The sequence below is a fragment of the Brassica oleracea genome, chromosome C9 (genome assembly GCF_000695525.1).
Source record: "Brassica oleracea var. oleracea cultivar TO1000 chromosome C9, BOL, whole genome shotgun sequence".
NCBI lineage: Eukaryota > Viridiplantae > Streptophyta > Magnoliopsida > Brassicales > Brassicaceae > Brassica > Brassica oleracea.
Window position 1 is genome coordinate 40,972,009 of NC_027756.1, and position 24,866 is coordinate 40,996,874.

At 34.0% G+C, this 24,866-nt stretch overlaps 3 protein-coding genes and 2 pseudogenes across 3 annotated transcripts; 2 read left to right on the plus strand and 3 right to left on the minus strand.

Moving 5' to 3' along the window:
* Nucleotides 1-5,022: 5,022 nt before the first annotated feature.
* Nucleotides 5,023-7,709, minus strand: LOC106315688 (E3 ubiquitin-protein ligase XBAT32). The gene is made up of 9 exons (XM_013753487.1): nucleotides 7,131-7,709; nucleotides 6,998-7,057; nucleotides 6,858-6,929; nucleotides 6,623-6,789; nucleotides 6,392-6,552; nucleotides 6,234-6,292; nucleotides 6,127-6,173; nucleotides 5,889-6,041; nucleotides 5,023-5,815 (listed from the first exon to the last, which is right to left on the minus strand). The coding sequence occupies exons 1-9, from the start codon at nucleotides 7,323-7,325 to the stop codon at nucleotides 5,182-5,184; spliced, it is 1,548 nt and encodes a 515-aa protein (XP_013608941.1). The 5' UTR covers nucleotides 7,326-7,709; the 3' UTR covers nucleotides 5,023-5,181.
* Nucleotides 7,710-12,212: 4,503 nt separating this feature from the next.
* On the minus strand, nucleotides 12,213-13,648 carry LOC106315019 (annotated as a pseudogene).
* A 1,045-nt stretch (nucleotides 13,649-14,693) lies between these two features.
* LOC106315020 lies at nucleotides 14,694-15,447 on the plus strand (annotated as a pseudogene).
* A 3,856-nt stretch (nucleotides 15,448-19,303) lies between these two features.
* Nucleotides 19,304-19,715, plus strand: LOC106313716. The gene has a single exon (XM_013751612.1). The coding sequence runs from the start codon at nucleotides 19,390-19,392 to the stop codon at nucleotides 19,630-19,632; it is 243 nt and encodes an 80-aa protein (XP_013607066.1). The 5' UTR covers nucleotides 19,304-19,389; the 3' UTR covers nucleotides 19,633-19,715.
* Nucleotides 19,716-19,717: 2 nt separating this feature from the next.
* LOC106313715 (VAN3-binding protein-like) lies at nucleotides 19,718-22,464 on the minus strand. The gene is made up of 8 exons (XM_013751611.1): nucleotides 22,107-22,464; nucleotides 21,937-22,014; nucleotides 21,054-21,122; nucleotides 20,611-20,968; nucleotides 20,352-20,522; nucleotides 20,212-20,261; nucleotides 20,084-20,132; nucleotides 19,718-19,978 (listed from the first exon to the last, which is right to left on the minus strand). The coding sequence occupies exons 1-8, from the start codon at nucleotides 22,326-22,328 to the stop codon at nucleotides 19,743-19,745; spliced, it is 1,233 nt and encodes a 410-aa protein (XP_013607065.1). The 5' UTR covers nucleotides 22,329-22,464; the 3' UTR covers nucleotides 19,718-19,742.
* Nucleotides 22,465-24,866: the final 2,402 nt, after the last annotated feature.

Below are 24,866 nucleotides of genomic sequence, written 5' to 3' on the forward strand. Positions count from 1 at the left end.
TCTGTCCCGCTTGAACTGATTTTACCATTCGAAGCCTTAGCATGCATGGCTACTACTTTTTTAAAAGTTACTTTTTTCCCTTTGTTTTTTTTTCCGCCAACAAATTTTATTAATAACACCAACGGATAAAATACTCTCCGTGGTTAACTAAACCGACGGAAAACATAGATATCCCCGGCACTTGAACCCACTACGGGACAACATAGAAGAACAATAAAGATTACAATCTTAAAACAAGTAACTAAACTTCCAACCCACTAGCAAAAGTCCAACAATTACAGAGAAAACTACCTTAACGAGCATCTATGACAGCTGCTTAGCGGAAATGCCCTCGGCCAGACCACCGCTAAGCCACCTCCTCCTAGCATCACCTCAAGAACCAAGTAACAATAACTTCATAAACCGGCAAGTAAAGATTTATACTAACACTCCCGGAAGCGGCTTAATCTACGACGACCACTGAATGCCTAGGTATGAAGCGCCATAACCAACAAATCTCCACCAGATCTGAAACAAACAACTAGGAGTGAGGTCCACCTAATCCGGATGACAAGAACATGCCATGAATGGCAAAAGAGTGGAGTAGATAGAAGCCACAACAAACTCATGAGGACAATCGACACCTGCAAAAGAGACTACACCAGAAGCGAAGGGGATACGCAAAATCAACCAGTCAACACAGATCTAGAACGAGATTCGATTAAAAAACACTTTTGTAGCTAAGCCACACCGTCAATCATCAGATCCGGAGGTTTTGAAACAAGAATCCATCTCAGATCTGAGGGGCACATGCGATTTGGAGAAAGCGAATCTCCTTCCAAAACAAAAGTAGAGCAACCCACCAATGAACAACATAAACAATAGCATACAATGGAGGAGATTTGGACCGGCGTCGGCGCTGACAGAGCCGCCACGCGCTGGTCGGAGGAGAAACCAAAGAAAGTTGAAAAGGGAGGCGGAAGGGATACTTTTTTCCCCTTGTTATAATCAAGAAGTAATAACAATATTAAAAGCCCACCAGAGTAAAGAATAGAGAAAGAGACAGAAGCTTGACAATGTATTGTCACATCCCATAGTTTGTGATGATTACCCCTATTTATACATTTGCAGCTTTTTTGTTTGTTCTCCTCTTACATGTATAAAACGCCATTAAACACAGTACAAACTGAATTACAACAGTTACTCACCCGTCTCTCACATTTGACTTTATTTATATCATCTTTTTTGTAATGACATGATATTTGTTTCATGTGAAAAGATAACATCGTCTTTTTTTTTTGAACAACAGGATAACATCATTTTACTTGGGCAGAAAAATACTATAAGAGCTTCGACCATTGTCCATATCTTACTTATTTTTCCTCAACAAAGATATTATTATTCGATTGAGTGAATACAAAATTGATACAGTTAAGCTGGCTTCCTATATCAACATCGTTTTCTTTTTGGAACATTCTATATCGACATCCAAAACTAAAATTGGCTGTTAAATAGATTAAACTCCAGAAACGAAGTTAGAGGTTAGCCGGAATTAAATCCCGGGAATAAAACGAAATACTACCCTGAACTAAACCAGTGTACATCTTACCAAGTGGAGTATTTCCTATAACTTTTATATGATCTTTTGTAACCAAATTTATTGCATTATAATGTTGTAATCAACTATTTATTGAATGTTTAAAATCGTCTACAACTAACTATGAATCAGTATTTCATCCACTAAATCATATATGTGTATTCATCTACTTACGCCTTTCCGTTTGAACTCAGTTCTGCAGTATAAAACACTAATTTATTTGAAGATATACAGATTTTTAAAATATGATATAAATACAAAAATATTATTACAATAGAACAAAAACAGGATATATGTTTGCTGCGTTTATTGATTATATTTACACGACAGAAGGTAAAGAAGGACAAAATGAAAACACAATGAATGTCCTGTCTAGCTTTATATAAATCAGAAGTTTTGATTTTGTGCTTAGCGGTTTAAATTTCAATGTTTTCCTTTGTGTTGTCTTCACTTACTCTTCTAAGAACGGGAAACCCTAATTTTCTTAAGTAGTACGTAACACGAGAACAGATGAAATTTCAAAAGGTGAGATATCTAAAGTTATTCCACCCAAAACAAATTTCGTAAGTCAGACGGTAAAAGAAATGTGACAGAAATCAACAGTCTCAGCTAGAAGGAAAATCTTTAAACAGAGGCCATATCTTGATAAGAAAAATGAGCCTACTTTTTTAAAAAATATTTTTTTTTCTTCAAAATATCACCCTTAAGAACATGGTTATCTTAAGTCTCTTAGATCGGGTCTCTTAATGTAATATAAGATACGGTCTCTTAACTTTTAACTAAAAACCTAAGAGACGTCTCTTAAATAAGAGATATAAGAGCATGATTATTGGGAGGTTTTTAGGGTGAGTTCTTAGCGTAATATAAGAACCCGTTTCTTAACTTTTAACTAAAAAAACTAAGAACCGGCTCTTAAATAAGAGTTTTAAGAGACGGTTCTTAGCTTTTTTAGTTAAAAGTTAAGAGACGGATTCTTATATTTTGCTAAGAATCTCATCTTAAGAATCCTCCAATAATCATGCTCTAAGAAACGTCTCTTAGCTTTTTTAGTTAAAAGCTAAGAGACCGTATTTTATATTACGCTAAGAGATCCAACCTAAGAGACTGCAGTAAAGATTGCTCTAAAACCTCTTAAAATATCAATCCCTTAAACTTAAAGTTTATTTTTTTTTTGAATTAAGGGCTCCTTAAACTTAAAGTTGAATATGTTGTTCCATCTTTTTGTAGGGTCGTGTTAAACGAGTAGCATAACTATAGTTTGTATGTGCTTTTGGTTTCGAATGGAAAAAGCAGATCAAACATATCATGCAGATCAAACGGAACAAGTACAGATCAAGCGGATCATGCAGGAGAGATGCAGATCAAGCAGAACAAATAATTTTATAAGTTATGAATGACAAAAGTAGTTCAAAAAAGCAGATCATATATTTAAATAATAAAAATTACACCAAAAAAATTAAAACACATAACATATATGATATAAAATACTATTATTTTAAATAATAAAGGGAGTTGAGTGTCTTTATTATTTATCAATGTCCCCAATTTTATAACTAAGTAAGGTTTACGGCCTAAAATAAAAATACATTTGAATGGAGAATGTTTAAACCTTTTCTCTTTTAATTTTTATAATAGATGCAAATTCACTTACTAACTCTGCAATATTTAAAATAACTTTTCTCCCATCCTAAAAACACTAGAACAATAAACTAACCGTAACACATATCGGAAACATTTACAATATTGTATTTCAGTTTTAAGTTTATAATACAGAATCATATTAATTTAGAAATGATAAATTTAGAAATAGTATATGTATTACTGTGTTATTGAATAAATATATTGTTACAATAACACTTTTTTCCAATTGATACATCTATAAACTATTATACTAATAATTTACATGAATATATTATACATTAAATAACCATTTTACATTAAAATTATTATTTTAAATATCTCCTTTTACATTAAATTTATTTTTTTAAAATATATCTATATATACACACACTTTTTGTTTTTAATATGTTGAATTAAAATATGACAAATTTTCCATTTTCAGTTAATATATATATATATATATATGTTAATATATATATATATATATATATATATATATATATATATATATTTTATTTTTTATTTTAAATGCCACACTACACAGCATAAGAGTATTTTTTTTGTTGTTTAGAACTTTTTTTGATCGAAGTATAGAACTAGTAAAGTCGTAACTGGTTTTATTTATAGTGTGATAAATTAATATTTTGAGAACTAATTTATTTTATTAAAAAGTTTCTATTGGCTGAATAAATGGTAGAATCGTTGAACTGCATCAAAAGTGTGGGCGCTAGAAACAAAGGCATGTAGTCTGCTAAAGACAAAAAAATTATCATTTTTTTCCTAGAAACATAAAAAATTGTGATCAGTGTTTACAGTATACAAATATGCAGGACATCTACCACTACGCAGGACATATGATCTGTGTGTCCATTCATACTCTTTAACAACCACAGCCTTTGTGGTTTTAAAGTGCTTCTCAACTCGAAATTCGTTTGACGTGTAATTTCAGTTATCATTTGTATAAGGACTTTTTTATTTTGTTGTGATTTTTATTTATTTATATTGTTAGACTCTTTATGCTCCATACTTACATACCGAAACTATATGTTGCTCAAAAACAAAACATACCGAAACTATATTAACAAATTGTTGCTGACAAAAATATTTGTTTATAGAACTTATTAGTTTTTATTACGTCTCTCGCTTCCAGTGTTTTTCAGTTAAAACTTAAAAGCCTAGCTTCTATTAGCTCTATATACTTCTTTTTTTTTTGGAATAAAATAGAGGTCTACTCCTTTCCGTTAGTTTTATCCTCTTGTTTCCCTATATAAACGCAATTTCACCTGCCCTCTCACATCATCACTTCAGAGCAAAAAGCATCATATCATTCCTCTCCTTCTTTTATTTCATGAGATGATCATCATTATCATAATTAGCATGGTATTTATGATCATAACCATGATCATTTCTCTCTGTCAACGATTTTTTGTTTCTCCATATACTTTGGAACGCAGAAGCATCTCACGAAGAAGAAGATTTCTTGGATATTAGTGTTCTACTGGCATTATCCTTGCTGAGCTTTTTTTTTTTCAAACAAAAAACAAAATAATTTTGTTTTATTTCTACTAAATCATCAACAGAAAGTTCTACGATGTTTTTGTAGAATTTTTTTTTTCTTGACCTTGCAAGGCTTATTAGTTTTGTAATGCTCTTTTGTCTTCTCTGATCTTTTGTTTTTTTTTCTGTATTTTCATTTGTGTTGTTCTCTCTTATCTATTCCTCTCGAGCTTTATGTAAATTTTCTATAATCCCATCATTTTCTTAATTGTTATGTTTCTCTAGTAAGTCTATCTTAATATCAATAAATGTACTGTACTCACATCATATACACACCAAATTAATTATATTTATTACAACATTTTCAATTGTTACAAAAAAAATAATAACCACACCACCATTCACAGAACCAATTAGCACATTTTCTTCTCCTCAAAAATAGGAGTAAAGATTTGTCAAAAAAAGAGAGGGAAAAAATGGCGTTTGCGTTAGCACGCAGTTGCACCGGCTGTAACACAATGGTTAAACGCAGAAAACCAAGAACGTTTTCCTTCAACCTGAGACGCCGACCGCCTGAACCCTAAACCGGATCTTGAATACGATCCATTCATTAACCGTCTCTGCGGTTCATCAACATCTGAGCCACCGAGGCAGAGACTTGGAGGAAACCTATGGCAGCTAAGTGACCGAAATGACGATGATGATCCAACGGATTGTGAGATTCGAGAACCGGTTCTTGAAACCACCGGTTTATTACAGCTGTACTGAGTGTTGGTGGTAAGAAGAGCTGTATCTAATACATCAGAGGAGGAAGAGCAAGTGCAGAAGGACAATGAGATGCTTGTTCTCGATGATGTCACTGTTGTTGTTGTTGCTGTTGTTCCCGGAAGTCTGGTGAAAGAAGCAATGCCGTCGCGACAGAGAGGGCATGGGACTGAGCCTGGTGTGGCTTGTGATGTCGTCTTTGAGGATGTTATGGTTGTGGTGCTTAGGTATAACGCACAGTTCGTGCAGAACTCATGACCACATCCATCTGCAGCCACGGTGCATTTTCTTTCCAAGCAAACGGCGCAAGGGTCACGACATGGAGTTAGACAGTCGTTTTCTCGCCAGCCGCATTCTCTGAAATCCACAAACGAACATCTTAGAGATTGTTTGGATCATATTCAGTTTAGGTGAAAGGTTTTATACTTACTGAGCGATCTTGACAATGCTCATTAGAGGAAGGCAGAGGAAAGGAGAAGGGACTTTTGGTGGATGGCTTTGTGGCTGCTGCTCTGTGGTTGGGTTCAGGGTTTCTTCAAGCCAGTCACGGTGCCATGAGCGAGCAACCATCAATGGCATCCATCTAAAACCAATACAAACAAAAGGAATAAAGACAATGGTGGTATTGTTATGTAAGCAGAAGAAAAAAAGAGAGAAGATCTTCTAACCCGTTAGAGTTTATGGCAGCCAAAGAGGCACCCTTGCCGATCAAAAGCTGATAAAAAAACAAATGTCAAATGAGTTCAAATCTGAGTCTTAAGCAAAGTATATATACCTGGCAACACTGAGTGTTTCCTCCACATGAAGCATAATGTAAAGCTGTACTCCCAGCACCTTTAATATAAAACCAAAGAGCCAAAGCGAACAACAAACTACTTATTAAGTTTCTCTCTTAAAGAATGTTAGCATCAATTGGGTAATGTTGATAATAACCTATAAGATCTATTGTGGTTCCATCTTCCACAGTGACCTGAGTAACGGAAGCTCCCAAATCCAAGAGTAACTGCACCGTCTCTATGTGTCCGTTCAGAGCAGCCACATGAAGAGGTGTGATTCCTCCATCCGCTGCTCTGTTTATCACTTCTTGAAGAACACTACACACATTTAAGAAAAAAAACATCTTCAGCTTCTGAAGCCATAAGCTTTTCAAAACACTTTTATAACCTTCGATCAAATCCGGAAACAGAGGTCTTGTTACTCTTCAACAAGCTCCAGCAATTGGGGACACTTGGAATATACTCGGAAAGCAATATCCTGATACACCGAGGGTGACCATTAAGAGCCGCGAGATGCAGAGCAGTGCCACCGTTTAGGTAATCTGATCTGTGAATCTATAAAAACCAGAATAATCAAGAAACAATGATCTCAATCTCTAGAAGAGTTCGATGGAAAAGCTTACATTAGCACCAAAGAGAATGAGAGTCAGAACAACCTCCCAATGACCATGTTGACAAGCTTGCATCAAAGCCGTCTGTTTCCAAACATCCCTTGTACTCAGATTAAAGACAATGTAAAGAGAGGAAACAAGAGAGTTATTACCTGTCCACGGTAGTTCCGGAGATTGATATCAACACCTGATTCCACCAACAGAGAAACTATCTGTGCACACAAACAACAGACAATGTAAAGTCGCAACCTTTGAGATGGTAAAGATTGTTTTCCTTTTGGTTACCTCGTGGTGGCCTTGAGCGGCGGAGTAATGGAGAGGAGAGTTACGAACGCCGAAGGTGGAGTAGCGAGCGAGCCTCGGGTTGTAATCAAGAAGAGCCTTGGCTTCTTGTAAATCGCCGTCTCTGGCTGCAGATACTAATCGTTCGCCGGACGCGGAGCAACCGAATGAGTTTCCGACGAGGCTCAGAAACCTCATCGTTTTACGATATAAAGGTGAAATCTTTATCGGATTCAAATCAAACGATGAAGAACCCTTAACCGATCATCACAAAAAGAACAATTCAATTGGATCCACAATTCGAAATTTTGAGAGGAACCCAGTTGGTAAAATCAGCTCGAAAGATTCAAAGTTTTATAAAAATAACAAAATTGCAAGAAGTTGAATTGAATTCAAATGATTGAAGTCATGCACAGATGATGATCATCACCGGCATTTAGAAAGAAGATAATTCTAGAGATTTTAACAATAAAAATACAAAACTTTTGGAGGAAAGATCATCAACGAAGAAAACTTCTCTGAGAATAATACTTGATCCAGGCCTACATTAAAGAATGGAGAAATTTATTTGAAAATGTTTTTTTTTTTTTAATTACAGAAACAGCAAACAAATTGGCGATTATTTCTTGCAAACCAAAAATGGAAAAGAATGATTCTTTTGACCGTGGAGGAACCTGTAATAATATTTGATGGTGACAATTTAATTGACTTTGTAATTTTCAAAAATAAAATAAAAAAAGGTAAAAGAGGAGAACGAACGTTGTGGCCAGAGAGGTTTCTTCCAAACCGACAAACCAATCGCCTTAATTCGCGCGTTTCGTTTTAAACTAAAAGAAACACATTCTCTCCTCTTCATTCACAAGTTAGCTTTTTCTCTCTGTTTTCAACTTTTCATATCAAATTTAATCTTTATTACAAAATTAATAGTATAGTTTTCCTGTTTGTCAACAAATGATCCGTTTATAAATTCTTCAAGAGTAACATGAGCTTAATGAAGACAAGCTTATAATAATGAAATGTGGGAGAGCATGTGGGTCGTGTCACGTTATGGGAATAATTGCCTTTTGCATAATGCAGAGAGTAACCCGCACATTAACGATATCAAATTTCAACTAATCCAAAAAAAACTCCAACCATTGATGAGCTGGTGTATCCTCAAATCTCTTGTATGTGTGAATAATATGTAAGCGAATGATCCCTCCCTCTCTCACTCCACTCTCTCAAAACTCTTGTTTTTCTATATAAGAAGACTGGTCAAAATGTTTCGTTATTTAATATGGTAAACTTTGGTTAAGGGAGATTTTAAAGAAAAATATATGGTTGAGTGGAATAAGATCATGAGGCTTATTTTGGAAAGATAAAACCATTCAATTCATTTAGATGTACATTAACCAAACCATTTTCCATAATTTTTTTAAGAGAACTAAATATTAAATAGAACTAGATTCTAATCCGCGTTCAACGCGCGATATATTTTAATTATTTTTTACTTATTTAAATTGTTTAATTTTCTTTTGTATAATCAAATATTATATTTTGTTAATTTAAAATTTACAATATTTAAGGTGTAATGATAAATAATATATTAAACATATCATTTTATTTTTACCATATTAAAAAATATTTTATATTTGTGAACATAAACTGAAAATATTTTAAAATGTTAAATATGTTAATTCTTAATCATATGAAGAGTAAACCAATACAATTTGCAAAATTTTATTATAGCACATATTATTTTTAACTTCTAACAAAAGTTTTAAATTTGAAATCATAATTTAACAATAATATTTAATTTTTTATTTTTTTAGAAAACAGTAATTATAAAATTTATTTTATGTAAGTTTAATGTATATTTTATTTCTTAAAATAATACTTGCTATTGAGATGATTTTGAAGATTTTTGTTTAAAATTTACATACTATATATATATATATATATATATATATATTACAACTACATAATGGATAAATATCTTGTGATAATTGTTTTTGTTAAGATTCAAATTTTGAAAGAAAATTGAAATATTTTAAAAGGAAAATAAAATATTTGCTAAAAATATTTTTTTATTTGATTTAAACATAATAAATATATATATATTTCATAAAATTTTGTTATTTTAAAAAAATATAATAAAAATAAATCTTAATACTTTTTCTAATCATGCAACTCATCTATTAATCAAATAAATTATATAAATAATTGGATGAGTATATTTGACATACCATTTGTTTACATTTTCATGAGATATATTTGTAAATAAAGTTAAAAAAACGAAAAATTTTATGTGATATAGTTTAAATTTATTATATGTTTGCAGAATTTTGTAAATAGTTAATATATTGTTATACAAAAAGTGATTAGATATTATCAAGAGTGTTTGTTCTATGCAGTTAAAATATGTATACGTGTAAATGTGTAAACACCTAAAATGTTAAAACTATAAAATTTTATTAAATTATATAAACTTTTAGTATTTTTTAAATAGTTGGACCAGATGTATTAAAATCTACTGAATTATATAATTCAATGTCTAAGAAAGGTTTGATCCATAACAATATATTGGCTCACTTCTCAAAACAATGCATCACGCGGAACAAATCATGTCATTATACTAATTTTGGTATTTAATTTGGTGAGAGCATCTCCTCCAATGTAAAACTCTATTTTATCTTCCAAAATAGAGTAAAAATGAATATGGAGTAAAAATGTTCAAACCCTACTATATTTTCAACTCCATAATGGAGTGATGAACAAACAAACAATAGATTACTCCATTTATGGAGTAAATTCCATTATGGAGTGAGATATAGAGTTGGATGGAAGCATTCTTTACTACATATTCACTTTTACTCTATTTTAGAGGAAAAAATGGAACGGAGAAGGAGATGCACTTAGAATTGGTTAGGGATAATAATTTGATCTGTAAATTATTGTTACATTTGTTATTGTTTGAACAGCAGAAGAATCAAACTTAAGAATATACTTTTCTTAAACGGGAGTTATATAAACTAATAAAAAGAAATGTTATAATTATTTCTAATGAGCTGTGAATAGATCGAAACTTAAATGATAATTTCTTAAGTAGATAAAATTTAGGAGTCTAAATTAATAGAGTAGATACATTATTGAACATTAGAGTTTATATCAGTACTCCATAAAGGAAATAAGAGGTAGTATTAGCATGCATAGATGTTTTGCTAAGGACTAAGAGCATCTTTTAATGAGAAGTTGTTAAAAGTTTTTTGAAAATAAATAAAAAATCAGAAAAGACAAAAATAAGAGTGCATAAGATCTGAAAATACCGTCTTTCCTATAAGATACAATTAAAAGGGTTTGAAAAACCCAATCAACAAATGTCACAAAATTATTGGTTTTCTAATTAGTTTTAAAATTTTATTTTTTGAACAATGTTGATGCTTTAAAAGCTCAGATACGATAGATCTCAACTTAAGAAAATGATTCTTCAACCAAATTGATTTTTTTGTCTAAAGTTTGTACCATCTATGATGAAAATTGACAAAATTTTGATTTATGGATTTGTCACACAATGTAACTTGACCTTTTCTTCATTCTGTTGTAAGGTTGATCTTACTTCGGAATCGGAATCAGAATCAGAATCAGATTAGATTTTCTTTGGCTTTGGTTTTTTACCTCAAAGAGATAAAATGTCTAAGTATGTGATGGTAGATATTGTTGACAATAACACACATTTAGAGGTTTAAGAAACTATGTTGCATTGATACAAATGAAAATCTTGATATATTGGAAAGTTGTGATGATGGATTGAAGCGCTGGAAAATACATTTTTTTGTAAAAAAAAAAGCATGTTATGTTCTGCCTAATAACATTAAAGAAACAATTTATGTTAAAACCCCCATCAAAAGCGTGTTTTATGGTTAAGATTATGATTTTCTTTAAAAAAAATCTTATTATTGGTCTCCAATCAATATTCTATATGCTTAATAACATTTTAAAAATGGTTCCTTTGAGTGGTAGAGTCCTATATTTTCTATATTGTGTTTGCTTTGAATCCGAATATCTCATATTTCATTGCTAATCTCATGTATTGGAAAAAATTGGAGCAGTGGGTCGTGGCCGAGTTTGGAATTTGAGCTTTGGGTCAGCCGAAGTTTATATTTGCAAACTGGGTGGCAGTATTTTTTGATCCTATGCAAAAGTGTTGTGAAAGTCTCTCAAGCCCTTATGAAAAAATAGATATTTACAGGGTTGCCATTTATATTTAAAAAAGAATAAAAATCAAATAATAATGAAAAAGTGATCTAAGATCTACTTTATTTTTTTTTTGGTAGGAACCTGGGAGAAAAGGACTCCCAGTATTTATTTAATAAAAAAACTTCAGACTACAAACGAACTTGTCGAGGCCGTAGAGGTCCATCCACATCTTCTCTCAAAAGACTAAAAACATCCAAAGGTGCAGTATCTAATCTATGAAACCCAAACGGAAAAGAAAAAGCAAGGTGAGTCAAACCATCAGCCAAGTGATTTGCTTCCCTGTACACGTGAAGAATTCGGACTAACCAGTCCCTTGTTAAAAAGCCATGGCACAGCCGTACCAGGAAAGACAGCGGGTGAGTCTCACCAATTCCCATTGTAAGGAACTCCACCACCATCTTAGCGAATCCACCACACCACTCACCATCACCATTTCTCAAAACACCCCCTGCAATTGCCAGTCCCGGGTTACCATGAGAGGCCCCATCCGTATTCAGCTTCATCCATCCCACACGGGGTGGCGTCCAACCTATCATGATTACAGTTCGATCACCTCTGTCCCACTTCCTGCTCTCCGCATCCTTTGCTGCCATCACTTCTGTCGCCAAGTTCCGTAAGAACTTAACTCTGTCTTTCCAAAGTCGGTTATCACCAAACACATTTCCACATCTCCATTTCCATCCCCACCAAACAGTTAAGGAGAACGTCGTAGCCCAGGGAACTCCACTACCCTCTTGAGTATCACTTAGATTCAGATAAAACCACTCAAACAATGACATTGAAAAGAAGGCTTGTCTCTTCCTAGTTGGGACGAGACGGTCCCAAATTCCTGACATCGCAGGACAGTCTCTAAGCACGTGCAAGATGGTTTCGATTCCTCCTTTGCAAATCTGGCAAACATCCGTTCCACTTAGATGACGTCGAAATCGCTCTGCGCGCCTTGAAACTTCCCATATCTCTAATCGCCTTCTCCACTTCCTCTGCAGAGAATCTCTTATTCAAGACCGTATGTTCTTGGCTAGTGATACGCACAAATCCCCTCATAGGTAGGTCATGGGGCTCAGTCTCCACATCTTCCAACGAGTATAGCTTTTTAAAATAGCTAACCGCAAGCTCCTCAAGCTCTCGAGCCTCCGAAATCCACTTGTTCTCATCATTCTTTAGCATCTCCACTTTATTCCTCCTTCTCTTAATGATCGTTGACATATGGAAAAATTTGGTATTTCTATCCCCGTGAGCAACCCATTTCTTCCGTGATTTCTGAAACCAGATAAGTTCTTCCTGTTCCAGAACTATTTCAAACTCCTTCAGAAGCTCACCTTCTTTTACCAATAGCTCTTCTGTTTGTTGCAGATCAATTTGTTGTTGAACTCTCGTAATCTGCGAAACCAAGGACTCCTTCTTCTTTTGAACATTCCCAAAAACCTCCTTATTCCATTGTTTCAGTTTTACTCCCAGCCGCTCTAGCGCCTCTCTGGTGTCGATATCCCGATTCCACGAGACTAGCAACAACTCTTTGAACTCACTATGCTGTAGCCATGCTGCCTCAAACCGGAAAGGGCGTCGACATGCATTCCCTTTGGTCTCTGGCGTGAGTTGTAGATATAACGGGGCATGATCCGAGGCCAAGAACGGTAGATGTGATACTTTTGCCTCTTGCCACTTCAGCCTCGACTGAGCACAACATAAAACTCTATCCAATCTCTTGGCAACGAAGGTACTTTCTGTCTTCCCCCTCTTCCATGTATACTGGTTTCCACTAAAACCCATATCAATGAGCGACATCTCATTTATCCAATCTCCAAAAATTAGTGAATCTTCAGATAGTCTCCCATTCCCACCGCTTCTCTCATCCAATCTCACAATAGTATTGAAATCACCCCCAACGAACACCGGCCATCAACATTTTGAATCACCTCTCCCAAAGCAGTCCATAGACCACTTCGACGACTCGGCGTAGGAGCAGCATACACGACAATCAAATTGATCACCTCGGTCCCACTTCCTACTCGAGCATAGATAAACTGATCAGAAGACTTAACAATCTCCAGCTCTCCTACTTCCGATCTCCATAAAAGCCACATACCACCGCTCTGGCCACACGCATCCACTCTAAAGGAGTTCTCAAACCCCAATCTCTGACAAATTCTACCCGCAGCTGCTCCACTAGCGTGCGTTTCAAATACTGCAAGTATATCAGTATTAAATTTCTTCACCATATATCGGATCGATCGACGAAATAGGGGTTTATTTGCTCCCCGGCAATTCCAAAAAATGCACTTCATCAGATTTCTATAGTCTACACCTAGAATCACCGGGGCAAATCGTTATGCCTCCGTACCCGTCAACGCCACTCCCACTTGCTCCACACAGGAATCCGATGTAGCAATCTGGGGGGTCTCCATCTGTGCAATTTGCACCTGCATACTCCTCTGCTCCTCAGCATGGTCGGGATTCCTCTCCTTCCCTTCTACGTCACTAACTCCGGTGAAGACTCCACCCGGTCGGCCGATACTCTCTTTCTCTATTCTCAGTTTCTTTCCACTAGCAGACATGTCGATCCCTTCTGTAGTTGGACCGTATACCAGTCCACGTGTAGGCCCAATCAGTTTTGATTTGGGCTTTTGGGACTGTGTACTTCTCATTACTTGCTTTCCTTACTTTAGGTCCCAATCAAATTGAGGCCTGATTCTCTTCCTTCTCATTTGCTACAAACGTCATAGTCTTCCCATGCACCCTACTCGGACCTCCCCAGTTTAGGTTCCCGGTGTTCTCATCTACTTTATTCGACTAAACTCTCAGATCCTAAATTATCTTCTCCCTCCTCTGTTCCTGGTTCTTCACCTTCAATGGCACCAAAATCTTCTGTTGAACAAGACTCCTTACGAATATGACATAGCTGATTCCGGACCGGAGCTTGACGGAGCTCATGCCGTGTAATTGACGGTGACAACGGAGCTTGCGGTAAATAATCCAAAACCTCTGTTAAACCTTGTCGACTAAACTCCATTCGTCGTCTTGTTCTCCATGCCGGTGCACCGGAAACTCGAAGCCACCGTCATCTACAAGCTTTAATCCACAACCTCCGTCATCTACAAACTCGAACCCCCTGTTATCTACAAGCTTGACCGGAGGTTTTAGGAGCTGATGTCGGACCGGAGCTTGACTAAACCAACGTCGGTGCACCGGAAACTCGAGTCTGGAGATGCGACCGTCGGTGAGGAAGCGAAGCGACTGAAGATTCCATCGTCTTGGCTGTACAAGATTCCATCGTCTAGGCCGTTTTGAACATGTGCCGTGTTCAGACCACCAACTACAATATTAGATTTAATGGTGGAGGTTAAACCATGATCGGTCTTAAATGGGAATCTAAGCTTCCTTGCCTAGCTTTACACTCCAAAACTGGTTCTAGTTCAAGTAAAGGACATGAAAGTGGTTCTCTTTGGACGTCTAAGTCAGGGCTCGTTGATGGTCTTTGTCTTCCACCTACGGATCCAAAGAAAGTTAACAAGATGATTAGAAAGCAACGCAAAGACAACACTGGATCAAACTGGTAAACTTTGCTACAATACCACCCTTTTTTGTTTTTGATATGAAATCATTTGGCCAGAAGTTCACATTGTACCTGCTATTTGTGGATTGGTTTGATATGCCTGCACCAACAATGACTCCTGAGTTGAAAAGAGACCTTCAGTTGCTTAAGGTAATGTGTTCTTCGTTGTTGTTGATGTTGTTCTCTTGGTTTTGGTTTCACAATTCTAATTTAATCTCTTTTGGCAGTTGAGGGATGTAATGGATCCTAAGACACACTACAAGAGAGTTGCTTCCCAGTCAAATTTAGCTGGAAAGTATTTCCAGGCAAGTCTCTGAGCTCTGCAAACTTTATCAAGACCAAGAATTTTTTTTTCTGTCTTGTTCTGTCTTAACATCAACTCTTGTTGTTTTCTTTGTGTTATAAAAAAAGCAGGTTGGTACAGTAATTGAACCAGCACAAGAGTTATATAATCGACCAACAAATAAGAATAAATAAACAAGTCTTGCTGAAGACTTGGTGTCAGATCCCAAATTTTCTAAGTACATGTAAGTTACTTCCATTGTTCTATTATGAAAGAGTGTATCTAAGGAAGCTTAGATTGTATCATAATAATGAAAGAAACTGTATCTTTTAGGCTAGTTGTTTGAAAAACGTTTAGTTTGTGATTCATTAATTTAAATCCATCTAAATTTGGCTTTGATAATGGAGTTGGACATGTTTTCTTGAGAATTGAGAGACGCTGCGGCTAAGACATGAGTTGAATGGTTGTAAGTGATTTTGTGGTGGTTGTATACGCAAGGTTTTCAAATTTAACTATAGTGTACTCTACGGTTACGACGTAGTGTACACTACGATATACACTAAGATGTATATTCAGGGTCTACACCGTAGTGTACGCCTGAATGTACACCTGAGTGTACACTCCGTGTACACCGCCTGAGTGTACACCCTTGCGTACACCGGGACAGATACCCTCGCGTACACCTGAGTCTACTCTCTTATGTACACCGGAATATATACTTATGTTGCAAAAAAGCTTCGTAGGATGTCTGTTCCCTACTTTAAAATTGGAATCAGAATTGAAACCTTATGAAAGCTTACAAAATCTCGTTTCTAAAACGCCTCTAAAATAATTCGTCTCAAAAGCATATGAACCACATCCTTTTATAAATTAAATATTGTGTCAATCATCTAGACTAGGTTGGAAGATATAAATGTGTTTAATATAAAAATGTCTCATAAATAAACAAATTACGAAATCATGTTTCTATGTTTTTATAAAATTTAACAGCGACAATTCTAGTGACCATCTTTATATCTGTAAAAAGATTAAAAAACAAAAATTAATCATATAAATCATCATTATGCACTGAGTTTTTTTATTAGAAATATATAATATATTCAAATATAATGTGTCAACTAATTATAAAATATTCTATAGTGTATATTATGTTTTATTAATGTTTGGTTTAAGCTTTGACTGAATAACCGAGCGATATACTAAATGTGTTATGAAGAACTATAAAAACAATAGTGGTCTTTTGGAAAACTCTTGATGTCCCTAACGCTAACAACCAGAGTACGACACTGTCTGTATGTATATTTTTCCTTTTTTTTTGTAATTGCATTAATGTAATTTTATTCATATTCTTCAAAGATTCTCTGCAATTTTTTCAATGGCCACCAGACTGATAAAAGTGTCATCGAGCTGTATTTTTGTATTTTTTTTTATGTCCAAAACTTGTAGATCCATAACTAAATTTCCGATTTGAACATGGCTTCTATATATATATTTCACGCTCTCGTCTCAGATCAAGCTCCATCCCGAACTCGATGTTTCCGGAGGCAAAAATAACGTTAATGGATGTTAGATTTGAGGAGAGAGAATAAAGTGACAAAGTTTGTGGGTCATTTTTAAGTTACACATTTCTTAAGTTTTTGGTCAAAAGTTATCAAGTTATAGGGTCAAAAAGTTAGAACGGTCACTAATTATTTCTCTTACATATAGGTATGTTTTTTCCCAATTAAAACTTAAAGTGACCCATTCTCATAATTAAAAACTTCACGTGACCCATTCATAAAACCGACTCATCTAAATTGTCCAAGCCAATTTGAATGGGACATGTAATCCAAACTTTCTAAATATATCTCTTTCCAATCCCCTACATATTAATCAGCATTACGACATATTTTTATACTCACGTATCATTACAAAAATGATTCTTAAAATTGTTAGAAAAATAAGTTGGTCCATATACACATATACTATGTTTTTATTAAACTAACTATCAAATTAATTAGTAGTGTACAAAAAAAAAATCTTTAAATAAAAGCTACGGAATTACCTAATATGGTTAACATATATATGACAATTAATGATTATGAATAATACATATTTGATAAAAAAAATTATAACCTCTCTCTTTTGTTTAATTTTATAATATTAAAGAAATTAAACAATCTCATTAAGCATATAATAAAAAAATAGATTTTTTTATTATATGTTATATTTTGAATTTTTAAAAATGACTATAACTAAATTACTAAAAAAAGTAAAAGTTTCGCATTGAAAATTTTGTGATGGTTTAACTTTTTTTTTGTTTAAACAAGATACAAATGATCATATATCATAGGGGTGGACGTACGGATACACATTCGGGTTCGTATCGGGTATTTCAGTATACATGTATAGAACTCGTTTGGGTACTTCTACATTTCGAGTCGGTTTCGAGTATTTTATGTTCGGGTTCAGATATTTTGGGTCGGGTTCAGATATTTAAATTTTGAAGAAAAATAAATAAATTATTCATTTTTAACTTTTTTGTATTTAAAATATATTTTAATTTAACTGGTTTTCTAATTTTTAAAAGATTAAACTATTAATAGGTTTGGAGATAAGACTTTAAAAATAGAAAGACACTAATTTAGTTGTTGTTTTGAAATTTTAGATGCAACTTTTGTCAATGCAAGAAACAAGAGCTTGATATGTATTTTAAGTGTGTAGCAAATGATTTTGTCCATAATTATATGTATATTATCTAATTTTGACCAATAAGCATCATTAATATAAATATTTTGAATTAAACGAGAAAAATAAACTAGAAATATATGGTTAAGTATACTTATGTTTGGGTATCTTCGGATATCCATTCAGGTTCGGATATTACCCGTTCGGATTCAGATATTACCCGAACTAGTGAAATAAGTAATTTGTTTTGTTGTTCTAATTAGATGATTTCTAGACCGATGTGGTGAATATATACTAGACATACATTTATATTTCGAGTCTGCACTTATATTTTATAACCACTAGACCAAGCTATATCTTTAGGACTTTAAAACTTGTTACATAAAATGTATTATCCTGTAATAGACATATAAATAGAGCATTATACGTATAAAATACAGAAAATTCTTCCCCGCGTACTTCTCGATTTTTTCCACTTTTTTGATAAATCGCTAGGCCCGGATGCGCCGCACGCGTAGCGCCTAACGAGTTTCTGAACAGGAGATGTAATACGTTTAATCTTCAACAACGATGATATATTTAAGAGATTAATATTTGTATTCGTCATTTTATAATCGATAAATATTGTAGTGTTGAAAAATATTAAAACTATTTAATAAACAAACATTATTATAAGAATTCACCCCAGCGAGTTATCGTCTAGTTTTTGTTAAAAGTCAACTTTTATCTCCCGGTTTAAATTTCTCCAAAGGTCAATTATCTTCTATCTAGTCTAACTTTCTCATTTGACTTGGCATTTTCTAAACACAACAAAACAAAAACCCGACTGAATATGCATTAACATTATTTTTTTGTAGTTTTGATTAACAAAAGGGAGGACCTCTCAGTGTCAACTCCAGTGGCTCATGCTCTCTTGGAAATTTCTCTAACTGTATACATCCCAGCTTAACGTTAGCCACGCCCACGCATCACTCCTCACTCCTCACAAACTCATCAACATGTCCTTCGTGTAGACACAACTTCCTCCTCGGCCATTAACTGGTATTCTTTGAAGAGGCAAATCATCATCGGAAACTTGGCGAATAAATTCTTTTCCTTGGCAAATTTTTATGTTATCCGCTTTGAGAAGAAACAAATTACTTGAGGCATGATGAAATTTGAATTAATTTGTGAAGGCTTTTGAAATATCTCAAGTGATGATGGGCTTAATTGAGTTAACGTGAAGCCTGTATTCTTGCCATCACTCAACTCATATACACACACATACAGACATACCAGACAATTCTGAAAATTTTAAAACAATAATGGCATAATGCAAACACATGAGGACCACAGATAGATCCATTGAACACTAAAGGACTGATTGTCAGGGACAGGGACAGGTTCAGTGGTTATGGCCTTGATATGGGTTCCTTGCATCCTGTCCTCTATTCCAGACAACTTGTTATGTTCCATATTCTCGCCATCCTCACAGTTTTTTTATATATAACGCCTTGTATCAAAATATGTCTGGAGTGTAAGATATGATGAAGGTGGTGACGTGCAAGAAGGTCAAGAAGCACCGTGGTCGTAGGGGGCGAAAGGGGAAACCGAGGTTCCTTGAAACTTTTATGCGAAGAAACCTAGGGATTCTTCGTAGGACTATACCAGGTTGTGAAGACGTAGAAGAGGAGGAAGCCTTGATCCTCAAGTCAATTCAACATCTCATGCTTCTCAAATCTCAGGTTACTTTACTTAGAAAGCTAGCTGATGTTTGTGGAGTCTAGAAGAACGTAAGTTCTCAAGTTTTTATTCATCATATTATAACAACAAAGGAGGAGGTAAAATAAAAATGCAAATTAAATATAGATATTGAAGAACAAGTGTAAAAAAATATTTAGTTTTTGTTGTAGAAAGTGAGATCGTATTTTGAACGGAAGGAAGAAGAGGAGAGAGCGAGCATGCGTTGGATCGTTGTGATCCATGTCTTGTAACGACTGTAATCATCAGCCATGTCTAGTTTCATAGCTCCTCTGTTTGTCTTCAGGACAATGAGATAACAAGTGTCTTCTATGTTGTTGTTTTCGCTCTCCGAGTCTTTATAAAGTTCCACATGAACATTCGTCACAACACCTAATTAGCACACACACAAAAAAAAAAAAAACTCAATGTTTTGAAACCTTAGCCTGAAGATTAAGTTAGGTTAAAACACAAGGGATTAAGAAGCTAGGTCATTACATTCTTTCTTAGTCCTGAGTAAGTTATGTTTCTTCATTTTAAGAATCACCTGTGGAAAACAAACCCAATATCATTGATTATTGACCATTATTGGTTAATAGATATGAGTATTAGAGCAAAATTCAGACCTTCCCTTCCTTGTTTAAGACTATAGACACTGTCCTAGCCTTGAAATCCCCTGCTCCAATCCAATCCAAACATAGCCATATCTATTTAGTTTCTCCATCAAACAGAAGAGTAAACTATCAAAGATAAAGGATTTTTGTACCATATGGTGTCTCAACAAAGAGATCGGTTCCTTGAGAAAGAAGGTATCTGTTCTTCTCAAATTCAGGAGGCAACTCAGAAGATTCTTCAATAGGTAACACAGGCGCAGAGCCGTTCAATCTATTGATATTGCAACTTCTTCTTGCTTTTAGCGTCCCAGCACCTTTCAAAGCTTATTTACCAAAAATAAAAAACAATGACTAAGAAACAGAACATCCTTCTAGAAACACATATTACAAAACCCTAAACCTTCTTCTTACAAGTTGTAGCTGAGGCAGTGAGAGCGAGTATCTCACTGACACTTGTCCCAGTCATGGCCGAACCAATCACTGTACTGAGCTGGTCTCTGTTTGCTCCCATTGTCTCTGCCATCTGAGCACACTGCGCTGCCACTACAGCGGCCGCAGACGCCACGGCTGTCTCTTTCGTGTTTGGTCGATTATTACCACCGTCCTTTTCAGCGTTCTCGGAAGCTACGGCGGCAAGAGCGGCGGCCAGACCGGCTAACGAAACGGCGGCGTGGACTTCAGCTCTCTGTAGCCTCACTTCTTCCTTTCGTTTCGCTTTAATCTCTTTCCACCATTTCTTTATCGACGGCGTAATCTTCCATGGAAGTTTCTACAGTTCCGTAATTGTTTGATTTAGAGAAACGATATGTTTATTTAAAAATCAAATTAAATGAAATAGTTAAATAGGGTTTTACAAGTTTCTTGCGGAAGAAGCCTTCGTAGCTCAGTTCCGGGTGCATTGCTTGTTGCATCCATATCCATGACTGTTCACATCATTCAACAGAAATATTGCCAATATAACATAATCTTTGAAGTTTATTTCTGTTAATCCTTTATGTCAGTTTTATCCCCTGTTCGGAACTACGCTAGGCGCTAGTCGGGTTACCCGAGCCTAGCTAGTTACCAAAAAATCGGGGAGTACTCGGAGATTATGCGGAGCCTAGTTTTAAATACAATTTAATATATTTATAATATATTTAACTAATTTTAAACATGATACAAGTTTTTAGACATAATTATATAATTTTTTATATATAATTTTAAACAGTCTCTTTTTGATTCGTAAATTGTGGGTTTGGTACGAAAAAAATCCCTAATTGTAGTATGTATGTGTTTGTTTTGGGTTTGAAGCTATTTGTAATTATTTAGTAATAAATAATTACACAAAATCTATCAATAATGAGTAAAAAATAATCAACCGTGTTTTTACTTACACGGACCGAAAAAAAAAACTTAGGCGGTCAACGCGGAAATTAGGCGGTCTTACGCGGTCAACGCGGATCAACGCCTGGCTACACCGATTTGGGCATAATCGCCGCGGTCAACCTCCGAACAGCGCCTAGACGGCTAAGCGGCCGCGTTTTCGATCAGGGGTTTTATCATACAAATTTGTTCAGTTTCTATATGTTTCCAACCAAATAGTCGTCACTGATCAGTCCAAATAACACTAAACAGAAACTGTAAACATTTTTAAAAATAAATGATATGTTGAGAAATTGGAGTGTCCTGTAATAATTTTCCTATTGTTATATGAATTTTCTAGAAAGGAAATTATAAGTTCCAACATAATATGTTTACCTTGACATCATTTGTTTTCCATGAAGGCATCGAGGGCTTAATATCTGGATCGTCCATCTTCAGACTCTTATCCATCTTCTACTTTCACAATCTTCTTCATTAATTAAACACTAACCAAAACAACTTGAAGAAAGAATCACGTATAAACAAAACGATATCTGGTTACTTACAGAATAAGAAACAGGACTTGAGTCGCCTTGAAACTTGGCGATCGATGTCTCTACGGGGACAATGGAACGGTCGTAGATGATATGGTCAGGCTGAAGCGATTGAACCGCAAAATTACACCATTCTCGAGATAGAAAGTCCATACTGTCTGGATGTGCCTCAGAAGGCGATGGATTATTGCTCAACTGAACATGATGATCTGTTGATGTTAATGCTAGTTCCATAGTGTTTATTTTAGTTCAAAGATTGTGACTTTCAGAATGTTGATTGATCAAATATTTATGTTATTGCTATGAAAGAAGGAAATTATTAGTTAGTTTATTTTTTTTGTTTGATGTGGGTCTGCCTTATTATGAGTATTCTTTTTTATTAAAAAAAAGTTTGATGATGAACATCATTTCCATGGGTGGGAATGATTTGGGCCCTGATCAAAGTGATTATTATTGAAACATATTTTCTTTCTTTATATCACAAAGGATATGGAGGGGTAGTCTCAACTTTCTGTCAAAATGGGAATTAGATAACTGTAATAATGTCGTTTTATCTAGTACTAATTTTTGTTTGATTAATAAGCATAATAGTGTTAAGCCATTCTATTCTACACGAAAAAATGTTGATAGCAAATTTATGCAAAATTGAGCTTTATTCAACTAATTTACTTTTAGTACTAGCAAAACTAAAATGGATTAGAATATTCCATTATTTCGTGTCAAAGCATGAAATCCTAATATCGCTTAGTTTTAAGAAGTTGGTTTCCGATCAAAAATAAATAGTAGCTGATCAAATAAAACATGGATAACCTGGATATACAATTGCTTTTATTCAGGTTATATATGAATCGAAGTTAACCATGTATATATATATATATAAGATGACAAGTCTAACTACGTCATTATTCATGATATATTCTATGCTTACTTGAAAATACTTTGTGTATTTATTGAAAAGGAATAAAGATTTGATGTGGTGTCAGTTACGTTAACCATTTTACCTAATTGAATTTAACGTAGAGGAAATGAATATACATTAGATGCTAACTTGCGAACCATTATGGAACCAAAATTATTGACAACACTGGATTGGACCCTCTTGCATCTCTTTTCATATATCTTTATATTGAAACCATAGGTTCAAGCTAATCACATAACAACAATGATATATTTATATATAATATCTAGACCTCTTCGCCGCTTGTCACGCTTTCATAAGTGATCTATAGCTGGAGTTGAATCCCAGAATATTTATTTGATGTAAAATTTTGAAAATAAGTAGTCATAAACTTTTATGGCTTTGTGTTTTATCAGATTGTCTTTGTAATTTTGTCTGCTTTACTAGTTTAGAGTTTTGTCTCTGAAAAATTATTGTATTCTGCTAGCTTAGTTTATGGGAATTTACCTATTTCCTCCAGTTTTATAATCATTCATGTTCAATTCCAATGAAATCGCTAGATGAGCCAAAAAATAATCTAAATTAAACATATTTTGGAAAACACAGAAATAGGCTATAGTTAGTATACACTATTGATTTGAAAGTAGAAGAATAAAGCTCATATACTGAAAGGTAAGTGATTTAAACAAGTTAAAATTGGGACATTGGTTTTCAAGGCCGGCTCTGGCCGAGAATACTTAGGATCTAAGGAGAGATGGATAATAAAACTTCCTGGATGAAGAAAAAAAGAAGTATAATGATGATCATATATCTAATTGAAAATCATAATTATTAATAAGGAAACGACATTCTATAGATAGATAAGAGGGACTAATCATACATAAGCATGCAATGGGTCTTAGGCTCTTAGCTTTAACAAACAAGGAAAAGGGACAATATGTCGATACTTTTTTTAATCAAAGACTAGTATCTTTAAACACTAATCTTTGAAATTTAAAATTAATAACGTCGGGACGTTAAAATTTTATTAATTTATAAAAATATTAATTTACAAAAGTTTTCTTATTTAGATTTCTTATTTCAAAATATATTTATTAGACAAGAAAAATATTTGATTTTAATGTATAGACATTATGTTATTTTTTAAATTTGACATTTATATTAATTTTATTATATTATTTGGTCTATATAATAAATATTACATAGAACTAAATTTTGGTTTTAGATATAATATTACTAAATCTATCAAAAATATATAAAGCGTTAAGATAATATAAATATAATTATATTGTGAATATAAAACAAACAATATAATAACAGGTTCATAATTATATAAAATATGTATACATATAAATTATTAATTTATAATTTTAATGGGACCATATATTTAGATAGATATTTTTTTTTTTTAAATATTATCTTCTTATTTTATCGAATTATGTCAAATTTTGAACCGGTCCAAATTAGGACCGACGAAATTTATTAATTTATAGAGATTATTAATTTATCGAGTATTAATTTATAGAGATTATTAATTTATAGAAATTTATTAATTACTACTGTACCTAACTATTTTTAATCATATCTAAGGCCCCACGAGTGACTGTATACAAAATTTACTACTCAAATCAAATAAAACGTAACAAAATTGTATAATTGAAATATAATGAACTAAAATATAAATTACATATGATTATTTTTTATATACTTTAACTCCGCGCCAGTATTCAGTAAAGGTTTAGTAATTAATAATCAAAATCGCGTGTTGATCAAATCAAAGGTGGGTTTAATTAAAGAGGTTATCATTTGAGCATGTGAGTCTTACTTTAAATGCAAACTGCCAAGAGATTTGTATGTGTGTACCGACGGAAAGA